The sequence below is a fragment of the Lepisma saccharinum genome, chromosome 16 (assembly GCF_977018435.1).
Source record: "Lepisma saccharinum chromosome 16, izLepSacc3.1, whole genome shotgun sequence".
NCBI classification, from domain to species: domain Eukaryota; kingdom Metazoa; phylum Arthropoda; class Insecta; order Zygentoma; family Lepismatidae; genus Lepisma; species Lepisma saccharinum.
Window position 1 is genome coordinate 18,277,642 of NC_139244.1, and position 12,470 is coordinate 18,290,111.

The 12,470-nt window shown below is 35.4% G+C and overlaps 1 protein-coding gene across 3 annotated transcripts in view; it reads right to left on the reverse strand.

Annotated features, from left to right (window-relative positions):
- The window catches only part of Pkc98E (Protein kinase C), a 148,727-nt gene that overhangs the window by 23,610 nt on the left and 112,647 nt on the right, over nt 1-12,470 (reverse strand). For 2 of the 3 annotated variants that reach the window (XM_083137801.1, XM_083137799.1), the window contains one exon: nt 10,903-11,122. In XM_083137801.1, the coding sequence (XP_082993927.1) occupies nt 10,903-11,122 (220 nt within the window). The remainder of the gene's footprint in view (nt 1-10,902; nt 11,123-12,470) is intronic. The other variant, XM_083137800.1, reaches the window with a different exon arrangement.

Genomic DNA, 12,470 nt, shown 5'->3' on the forward strand with positions numbered 1-12,470 from the left:
TATTTTTTAAAAGATAATTTATAATAAAGAAGAGGTCAATTTGGAATATTTTATGCCAGAATAACGTGTGTAATGTGGTTCAAAGCCACAATTCAGAAACGAATATTTATTATTACAAAACCAAACCACAATGATTTCGCATACTTCTTCTATGGTGCAATTGTTTCCTTCCAACACACCACAAAAAGTAATGGAACAACAATTACTGCACAATTACTTACAGATTATTATTTCCATACATATTCTACTCTGGGCCTGGCAAGAGAGCTTGATATGAACACCATCTCATAGAAGTGCTCTAGTCCATGACAATTTGATTTGATATGCACATCCCCATTATATAACTCATCAAAATTCCCCTGCAACTTTCAGCATAGTGTAAACTATTATATTATTCATGATGGATGGGGTAAACACTGTTTAAAATTACTTACGTGAAATTTAGAAAATTTCGCACTTCCCCATTGCACAATTTAATGGTTAAATCCTATCAATTTCGAAGATCCACTGTCTTCATTCACAAAAGGGTGCCACAAAATGGTACCATCTCTGCTTCAAATGACGTACTCTTTTGTGAATGAAGACAGTGGATCTTCGAAATTAATTGGATTTAACCATTAAATTGTGCAATGCGGAAGTGCAAAATTTTCTAAATTTCACGTAAGTCATTTTAAACAGCGTTTACTGCATCCATCATGAATTCTACACCTTTCATATGGAAAGAAATGCGGGAATACGACGGTACCATCTCCACTTCAAATGCCGTACCCTTTTGTGAATGAAGAGAGTGGATCTTCGAAATTAATAGGATTTTACCATTAAATTGTGCAATGCAGAAGTGCAAAATTTTCTAAATTTCACGTAAGTCATTTTAAACAGCGTTTACTGCATCCATCATGAATTCTACACCTTTCATATGGAAGGAAATGCGGGAATACAATGGTACCATCTCCGCTTCAAACGCCGTACCCTTTTGTGAATGAAGACAGTGGATCTTTGAAATTAATAGGATTTAACCATTAAATTGTGCAATGCGGAAGTGCGAAATTTTCTAAATTTCACGTAAGTTATTTTATTATTGCTGGTGAAGATGAGACATACATATATGAGGAGCGAGTGAAAAGTTTTGAGCTTGACCATGAAGGAGTTCATATGAATATGCCACAAACTACATAACCTCACTTAATTGTTCTTTGCGTTGCATGTAACTGAATAGATGCAAGTGCAATATGTTTATTAAAATGGAGAGAATTGTTAACCAAACTGTGATTCAATACCTCTATAAAACAGGACATTGAATAAATTCCATGCACACCTCCTAAAAATGACATAAACAAGTTTGATTTTGGACTACAGATACATTTTAAAAGCTCAATACTGTCCAGAAAAAACTACATTAACACTTTACAAGGCACTGATAAGACTGTATTGATCTTTGCTGCAGAAACGGGGACCATTTCACGGAGAGATGCACAGCTGGTTGAGACCTTTCAAAGAAGGATATTCCGAAGAATATCAGGACAAGTATATGAGAATGAAAAATGAGGAAAAAGTAGTAATAACGAACCATACAACTTATATCAAGAACCAACAGTTATTGATGTAATAATGTCAGCAAGGTTAAGATGGTCAAGACATGTGATTTGTATTTGCTAATCTTGCATGGACCAGGTGGTAGATGGGTGGATGAAGATGTCCAGAAGTTGCAAGATTAGAGACAAATCATGTACGGGCCAAGGTTCATCAGTGGACTGTAGTGCCATAAGAAGAATAATAAACAAGCTTGAAGCTGACCCCTGTGTGGATGACCTTGCACCTTAATATCCAATGAACTAGTGAGTAAAGGTCACATGATGATGGACGATCAGCGCAGCACCACCAAGTCAAATGCTGAAGCTTCAAAGATATCGCAGGAAAGTGTTTAGCATATAGTCACGGATAAGATCATATCATGCTGCGCCGTTAGATTATTTTCAGTGGATTAAGGCACAAAGAGTAAAACTGTCCACACAAATTTTACAGACGTTTGAATGAATGAATGCATTAAACTTTTTGGGTGCATCCGCACGTATGGCCATTTTGCACCCTTCAAAGTACGAGGAGAACATCCAGTTATCTAAAACCCTTATCTTATTTGTGAAAAAGGAGCGTAAAAAGCCTCGTGAGAAACGTTAAAACTGCAAGGTTATAAAGAGACCTGCACAGGAGAAAAACACCATATTAAAAAGGCAAGGATTCATTAAAAACTTCCTCAGATGCAGTGGAAAAGACCACTTTTCTCAAAAGCTAAAAACATTAGTTAAGTCTCCCAACATGCATGATATGTCACTGGAAAGGTTAAAAGTGTTTCTGAGGAAATTAAAAACGACACATTCGAGAAGGATATGCATGACATAGTGGAGAGTCCGGCTCCAGCAGCAAATGACGATGCGTGAGACGACTGTGTCCGATACAAAGTAGAGTTAAAAATGATCTCTTGTCGACAGGAGGAATGGTACGAAGAATGCCATGCACCCAATGGTGGACTTGATAGCGCAAAGATTGTGTCCGGTGACTTCATCAAACTCTTCCTGCCACATGTCAAGACGGGAGCACCTAAACACATTCTGCAGGTCCATGGCTGTTAGAAGGTGGACCAGAACATGATCGTCTGCAGCAGATGCGAACTTCAGCACTGGCAAATAAAAACACCAACCGTTGAAAAATACTCTGCACTACAGAATGCCTTGAAGGCAGCAATTCCAGAGTCTGGAACACTGATCGAATCAATAAAAATGTGAACTTTCTCCAAAGTGTGAAGGTCAGTGAAGTTCAGTGCCTTTAAGACTGCACAGTTCTGTGTAGATGGTACTGGCAGGATGTAGTTCATAACTGTAGCTTTGAGAGCCCACAACATCAATATAAAATACATTAAAACTAATGGCACTGTACCATAACTGGTAACTATGGACGAGACATGTATCCACACTTTCAGCCCGATTACGAGAAATGAAGCAAGCATGGAAACATCCCAGCTCTCCCAAACCAAAAAAGGCCAAGGCAGTGACATCGGTTGGGACGGTGATGGCATCCATCTTCTGCGATTTGTTGAATGACTTTCTGCACAAGGGTGAAACTGTAATGGGGATGTACTATCCCTCACTTTTGGACGAGCTGAAGGATGCAATCAAAGAAGAATAATGAGGAACAATGAGAAAAATGGTGCTGCTCCATGCTGATAATGTAGAAACTCATGCCTCTGATTATGCCATGAACAAAATGCAGGAGATAGAGGCTTCCAATTTATTCTGTGCCTATCTTTCTTATCTGATACATTTTCCTCAGACTATTACCTGCATCTTAATTTTTTTAAAAAATACCTAGTTGGAATACAGTTTGCTACAGATAATGACATCATGCAAGCTGTGGGCTCTGTTTACACATACAAGAAGAAACATTCCATTCAAAACAGGAAAAGTCATTTGGTTTAAGCTATATTCATATGAAGGATTAATGATGATATATACAAAAAGTTTCATCCCATTCCCACCCGTACTTCATGGTCAGGTTAAAAACTTTTCAGTAAATTCAAATATTCTTACAGAAGTAAGAACTACAGAATCATATGCTTCTAGTTTAAACTTATGCAAGTACGGCAAACATTATAAAAGAAAGAGAGTGCTTACAATCTTAAAGATCTTAAATTCATTGTATCTGACGCTTCAAAAAATGCACATGCTTTCTTTCTTCAGATGAAGTACTTATAGCAGTTATTTACATAACATGGTCTTCAGATTTTAATTCCAAGTATTGTCTGGGCACTCCATTTTAACCTTTAAACAGGCTCTGGGATGTATGGAGATCTTACCCAAGTATTAGTGTGTCATGAGTAGGGAGCGGAAGTTGATGACCTAAAAAATATAGGTATATGACCTATAGAAAGTCCTAAAAAATGGGAAAAAATGACGTAAAAATGCAAAAAATGACCATTAAATTTATGTTTCAGGTTAAAAATTGAAATGAAAAGGAAATTAAACAAAATGAGATATTGTTTTTTTTTTTACAAAGGGCACCAAATGATACCACATGCACATTCAATCAAAATATGCAACAATGATTTCCAATGGAAACAACCGAATAATTTTTAAACAATTTCATGAAAAAGTCATATACACTGAATGAATTGGTGTAAAATGCATGAATTTCCTGCATCTGTGCTTATAAATTGCAATCTTGCGAGATCTATATAGGCCTATGTTCACCTTGGTGAAAAGACTCAAGAATTACCAAAATGAAAGAAGTGATAAAATATGACGAAACAATACATCGAATATAGCGAAACATGATGGGAAAATGCCGAAAATCGAGAAAAATGACCTAAAACCTGAAAATTGGCAAAAAAATGCAAAAAAATGCATTTTAAAATTACCATCTTTTGGGTTCTAGACGAAGTGTAATATTGTGAATATTTAATGGCATTGTGTCCGAGATGTCAGAAAAAAGATGACATTCCATATTCCATCAACTTCGGCTCCCTAGTCAAGAGTAATTTGACTGCTGTTGCAATAGAAGGTGGGGGAAGTCCCCAGGCCTTTCAAACATGCAGCATTCCGCTATATCCCTCTGCAGAAAATAAAATAAGAAACAAGTAATTCTTTGAACAAGAGAGCCAACATTTCATCACAGTTACAGTCATGGAGAACACAAAGTTATTTTTTTACTTTCTTCTTCTAATTAAGACAGTAAATGTATGCAGGTAAAACAACTGTAGGGACTCTTAATCAAACTTTTATCAGTTTTAATAGGGGTACCCTAGCCAGGACTTGAAATGAAATCAAAATCTAAGGACTACAAATATATAAATAACAGTCATTAGAACTTCACCTTAAAAAAGAAAATATGTGGAATTTCAAAACCTCCGTGACATCATATTTTGAAGACAATTGTTAAGTACTCTATTTTATAGCATTTGTAGATTTTGTAGCAATGCCCCTTTCAGCAAGTTCCTTCAGTAAGTAAAGTGCAAACATATATGCTAATTTGAACAGAACCTGGAGTTTACTGTGGATTAGAATCATGAGATAAAATACTACGATCCCCTGATCAAGTTTAAAATCATTACCGGACACTTCTCCCAGAAACCTGTTTGATAACAGCAACCTCCTAAACATTTCCTTCTCACTCTTCAAATGTTGTTTGCTTCCTCTTATCAAGCCCAGTAAAAACTACAGAACTAACTTTTTTTTTCTAAACCTACTGTACAGACTTTCTGCTAATCTACAACTACTAATTACTGTTTACATGCATTAATGCAAATTCTAAACTATTGAAGAGGCATCTACAGTAAGTAGTAAGAAAATTATTTTATGAATGTTTGAAGATAACATATGCAATGCATCTTTCAAATAGGATTTAACTTCACAACAAAAACTTTATGGAAAATGAGAAAAGAATGTTTAGATGCACAACTTTTTATTAGATATTTTCTTGTGCATAACATGTAATATTCTTCTGTTACTGAGAGAGGCAAATTATTTTCAGATGAAGAATGAACTATTTATTCAAAGCTTCTGAAACTAATACTAGAGTTAGTGCTTCTATTGCAACATGATAATCTTAAACTAATTAGCTAAGTACTTATTAAATGCTAAGCAGGGCAAACTCAAAAAGAAAACAAACTGAACTTGAAACACCCCTTTATTATTAAGCAATTCGAAGAAAACATATATAAACAAACTGAACGTGAAACACCTCTTATTAATAAGCACTCCCAAGAAAATATAAACAAACTGAACTTGAAACACCCCTTTATTAATAAGTACTCCCAAGAAAATATAAACAAACAACTTGAAACACCCCCTTTATTAATAAGCACTTCTAGGAAAACATATAAACAAACTTAAATTGAAACACCCTTTAATTAATAAGGCACTTGCAAGAGAAAACAAACAAACTTAAATTGAAACACCCCTTCATTTATAAGAACTCCCAAGAAAACATAAACAAATTTACCTTGAAACATCCCTCTTAATAATAAGCACTTCAGATCATCACAGAAAGTATGAATACAATAACACTAGAATTTTCAATCCACTGTAAAAGGTAAAGTGCTCTCCTGTGCTTAGCACCATGCCATGTAGGCATATAGGGGGTGTGGGGGTAACGACCCACACTCTCTTGATTCGGTCCTGAGTGGGGTGATGTGATCAGCATCACACCCCTGACCACCTTTACCCGCCAGGGTTTCCCCCAGGTACCCATGGATTCAATCCACTGGCCTATCATTATAAACCCTTAACTTACTATATAAATTTTGCAATGGGCTACGGGTGCTGTTCTATTGAATATGAATTCCCATTATCTCTAATTTATATGACTCTGTATGTAATGGTAATAACAATTAGTATCTGGTCTCTATAGTCATTTTAATAGTTAAGTAATAATCAAGTTTAACGAATCATAAGTTTATATACAAAATGAAAGAATGCACTTAACAAGCAACAAGAGACAAGCAACACATGTAATATATGCCTCAGTAATATATACAGTATTCTGAACCAAAATAACACAAGCTGAATGTGTTGCTTAGACTGGGCCCTTTTCTCAGTATCGTGTATCGTGTCGGCTCAGTCTGTTAATCACGGTGACCGTTTTGCTTTACACCGAAGGAGCCCATGTTGCTTAGGTTTTGAAAGTTCTATAATACTTGACTTGTTTGCAATTTTTTCTACTCCTGTATTTTAAATATAGTTCCTTTATATTGAGAGATACAAAGGATTACTCGCATTTTTCACCCCCAAAGAATAAATTTACAGATGCCCCTACAATTAGCAACTATTCTACTCAACTAACACTACAATTTACTTGTACAAATTGTTTCTAGAATCTACGACTACTACATGCTCACTACTTTCTCAGTTTACTTACAAAACTAACAAAGCACCGAGCTCAATATATTATAAATTTGTAATTCTTGTGGGAAAAAATATATGTACGCATAATTCATCATTGTTTTGTTTTTCTTACAGAATCCACCACATTAGCTGTAAAACTGTAAGCAATTTCCTCTCAAAATTTGCACTACCACCATTAATGAAAAGTAACTCTATTTTAAGAAAATCTATTGATTTCAGTACTAGATGAGGCAATTTGATATTGTTCTTGATTTTTCACTGAAAAATTGTAAGAAACTACAAAAATAAGATTTTACCATTAATGAATAATATAATATTATAAGGGAGATCCCAGCTGGAATTTTCTATTGGTTTCAATTGGAATGAATTGGATTCTATCAGATGCCTAATACAGCGATCACAATGTATTGGTTTCAATTGGAATCTCAACTGAAACAATTGAGATTGGTGAATTGTATCCAATTGTAAGTTTGTATATATTGTAGAATAAAAATATGTTGTAAATTCATTTATTGACTCAAAGCATAGGTAGTTTAATTCTTGACACCACATTTCCTTTAATTTAGAAGTTCATTGGAAAAAGAACTGAATTTTTTCTGAATTCTAATGCATACTACTGAAGTCAGATTTATCTTAATAAATACCTAAGAAGAACTCTTTCTTAAGAACAAACTCAAACTCAAAGCAGCTAGTACTTGGAATAAATGTTCACATTAGTTCTTGTTTTTTCAATATGGAATTTCCATGATTAATCTTAGGTGTATGAAATGAAATTGGAAAAATGAGCAATCTTTTGATCAAGTAAGTCGATCTCGACAGTGTTTTGTTTGTTTATCACTTTTTCAAGTATTGTGGGTCAATTTATGACTGAAGCAGCATGTTTCTCCATTTTATATAAGTGAATTAAACCCAATGAAGCTACAGAGTTAAAAACGTGTTCATATATTTGGAAAACTCTTGTATGTGAAAGCTTTCTAAGTTACAAATGACATATGCTTTACCAGAGATTAATCTTAGTTGTTTTAAATAATTTCTCCATTGCATTTACAATTGTGTAGATACAAATTTTTCATAAGCAATATATTGAAAACAATAAAATACTTTCCAATAGAAACCAATTCATTACAATTGACCAATCGGTTCCGATAGAGTGTCTAAAAACTCATATTGGCTATCAGAACCAATTGCAAAAATTTACAGCTGGAAGTAAAAACTCTGCAACAAAGTACTGAAGAAGCAAGAATAAGATGTAAATAAATTTAATTCAGGAAATGTCAACTAAATTAAAAAGCAGATAAAAAGATAATCAATGAATTAATAATATTGAAGCTTTCTTGTTATAGTATTCTTTATGTAAATTTATTTATTCAAACTAAACGTTTGTGTACAATAATGTTAGACTGACCACATCACACATGGTGTAAAGTTTTCTGACATTTACGTTGGGCCAGTCAATAACACAGTTATGCTTCTGTTTGAGTTTCGTATGTTCTATTGTGCGACAGCTGGTTCAACATTGTGTTACTTCTTAGCTGTCTTGCACGTGTTAAATGATGAACAATTTGCACTATTCACTGTATTTGCCTATAATTAGAGCTGAACTTATACTAATGGCGATGTAGTGGTATCGGAAAGTATCACTTCAATTCATTTACTGATGACAGCCAATAGTTTACAGGCAATTTGGTCTTTTGCGGGGCTTGCAAAAAGCCACATGACACTGACACTCACATATGCAAGGTGGGAGCTGATGGAGCTGCCAAAATTGTGAGAAAATCATATTTTATATGAGAGCACTAAATAATTATGGAGAAATCTAAGCTATAAATGTAAATCCCCTTTAAGTTGTTCCCCAATTACCACTTTGTCTCTGAGTACTATTTTAATAGAGTGAAAAGCTTCAAATACAACATATTTTATTGTGTATCCCACATGTCCTAGAATCTAGCTATTTACTATCCAACTTTATGAATAGTCCCCAACAAAAAAGAATCCTGCATATGCCAGTGACGCATTCAGTCTAATTATCCTTGAAATTATGCAAAATTTCCATTTATTTTGCACCAATATCTTGTGAAAAAACTGGATTTTATAATTGCGTAACAGGTATTATCGTTTTTCTTTTTTTTTACTGGAAAACAGGAGCAAAAATTGGGGTATTTTTATTAATATTAATTTTGTGTCTTCAAGTTGACCTGATCCAACAATTCTTCTCGTACCCTTTTTATCTCTCTTCAGCTAACAGTAACCATCTTCCATTTCTACGTCGTGCACCATACAATACTTTGGCATTGGTATTGGATCAGACAGGCCCGTAGCCAGAATTGATCTCCAAGGGGAGGAGGGGGGGCTCATGGATTATCAGGGGGGCTTTGTAAATCAAGCCAAAAGTTTAACAGTGTTAAATGAAGGTAAATAATTATGCATGGTGGGGGGTCATTAAGTTACATAAAGTTTAGAAATATCACACAAATACTACATTTTTCTATATTATTTAAAATATCACATGAAGTGTTAATTGGCTGCAACTGAAATCATCCCTTACTACACACTCCATACTACGTTTCATATCAATCATAGTGCCTACCGTACATTCCACTCCGAAACAATAAAACTCCCCTTCGTTTCCAAAACTTGGGAGCTGTTAACCTTTCACGCAGATGCGGAGGGAATTTGCATAATGACATCAAAGTCACAGATTTCTGTATAAATGGGAGGTTGCAACAGGGGCAAGGAAGGTACAGATAAAGAAGCTCCCCTGTGAAGAAACTTTCTGAAGTCTAGAGAAGAGAATCTCCTAAATACTTGCCACTACTAAGATGACTTCTTATAAATATGATGAACGAATGTAATAGCTGCTGTTCATGCTCCCTGAATTTATCCTTCACCATTGTGAGCAAAATAATATCTGCTGTATTCATTTTCACTTTTCACTGCAAACAAATTACACAAAATAGTTTTACCTAATGTCAAGGGGGCTGACCTCAGTGCCAGGGGGGGCTGGTGGTAGTTCCAGGGGATCTGAGGCCCCCCCCTCCCTGGCTACGGGCCTGGGCTCAGCCTTATTGCGTGTATGTTGTACTGCATAGCCTAGGCAGAGAATTACAAACAATATGATCCTTTCCTTTGCTACAAATATTCGTTTAATTGAATTTTTTTTTCTTTCTTCCCATAAGTCAACATGTTTTGTTAAGTTATGTAATCGAACATTACACTTATTTCTTTTGGAAAATGGAAGTGTTATTGGGTTGTGTATCCAAATGCTTAGTACTCTCATGTTTGGTGTGAGCAGTCATGGGTTTTATCCTTGGTGACAGCTCTAACATTTCAGTCTTGTCCCAGTATGACAAGGGCAACAGCAACTTGATATAAATAGTAGCACCCACTGGTCTAGAAACCCAGATAACAGTGCTAGTGGGACAATGACCATACATCACCCAATGAGAACGTTGCTCGGCAGGTATTGACTGCAAAAATGTTTGTTGTGGCACGAGTTTATATGTGTATAAATGTTATATTGCACTAATACTAACAAAAGCAGTAGATAAGATCTAATGGGATTCGAACAGCAGATCTTTTTATCAGGCAATGAACAACATTCAGCAACTGAATTTTATGCTCTTTTCATTTCTCGAGTTTCGAATTCTCATTCCTTTTTTTCATTCGAACAATTCAGCAGATGTACACCTATTATTCATGTATGGAAAATGTTTCTTTGCTATTTACACAAGCAAATCTACTAATTTGTTTTTAGAACTTTAATCTTGTATTCTTTAATATTCAATATTACTAAAGAAACTAATGAAACCAAGCATCAGTTGTGCAGAATAGAACATAAATAGTACAAGCACCAACTACAGATATTTATAGAAGTACTAACAAAAATATGCCAGATGAGTAATATACATCTAATAAAACAAGAACAAAATAACGCTTAACAAACTACCAAAAATTACTGTGAATAAAAATAATAATTAAAAGGTAAATGAACCAAAAGAACAAATCTCACTGTTGCCTTGAATTTGGCCACCCTTTTGTTGGTGTTCTTGGAGTTTCTTTTCCATATATCTCTGTGCTTCCACACGGAGCTTAATCTCCTCATCTCCCCCTGGCTGAGTACCTGGGCTAGGTTCAGCTGAGAGACAGGACTCCTCTCCCTCGGGAATAGGCAACTGAGACGATCCTGTCCTTTCCTGCTGTCCCAGCCTGTTTGGTTCACTAATGGAAGGCTGCAATGAGACGAAAAAATGCATCAGTAAAAATCTGTGAGTAGACATATACTAAGTTTTTTACAAACACTGTTATGTTTCCCACACTGGCGAGAGCTCAACCATACACACAGGGGGGGGGGGGGGAGCGAGAGAGAGAAAGAGAAAGTTGTGGTCTAACTCTAACTTGTTTTGTGAGCGTGGTGTTTAGTTTCTGCATTCCCGCGTACCTTGTGCGCAGCCTGGCTTTACTCGGTCTACAGTGGCAATGCCGTGTGGCTTCTGCTACAAATGCCAACGATCGGCAAGTGTGTGAAACGTGACAGAATGTACCAAACGCTGTTTAATGAGAGACATGACTGAGGGTGTACCAAAGGGAATTGGCTGTAGTTCCTCGAAACATACAAGTAAGTATTGAGTGGTTCTGGAGTAAAACTTGATAACCCATACTCTGTTCAAAATTCAGTTAACGCTGGATTCAGTTGCTGCACAGTCTAAAGTTGCTGTATGATAGTGAATAAAGTTTCTTCAGTACAACATCTAGGTAAACCACAAGTTACAATGCAATGGATGAACTTTCACCTACGTTTTTCTTTCGGTTTCATACTTTTGTGAGTTATCAAGCTCGATTAATATACAAACGAAATGTACTATGTACGCGCATACCTGTCTATTTAATTTGATTAATTAATTAATTAACACAGGTGGATATGTAAGTCCATTTTGTGTGTATCTTACCATTTGTGTAATATCCCGTAACATGCATGAAAGTAAGTAAGTTTAAAAGGAGGGGGGGGGGGGAGGATGGGACACTGGGCCAAATTACATACAATTTTTGCATTGAAATCTAGAAAATTAATAACTAGGACACCTCTGAAGAACAAACATGTTGTCAATGCAGTAAAAAAGTTATTTTTACTAATTTTATCCTTTATCAGTCCACCTGGTCAGTGCTGAACAAATGTGGTCTTTTGTTTCTGCAATTTCATTTAATCTTATGTCCTCACACACACATATAACATGGTTTCATGGTGGTGACTTCACCAGAGGTGAAAGGGGAAGTGAATACCTATCTGCTGATCAGATATATTTATAAATAGACTGCAATTATTTTACAATGGTGCATTTTACTCACAATCAATACTTACGTGAGTGAGTAGAAATGGTTCAAAATGACGTTTCGGAAGTCTGTACTACTTCCTTCATCAGGTAAATAAAATAAAAAAACTTTAGGTGCCAAACATGGTACCACGTTGTCAAATCGTAAGTTGAGGATTCAGGTTGAGAATAAAAAAGGTAAAAAAGTTACTGTGACGGCATAAAAACTCTGATGAAAACCTTCACTGGTTAAAAAAGTTAAAACAAAAAC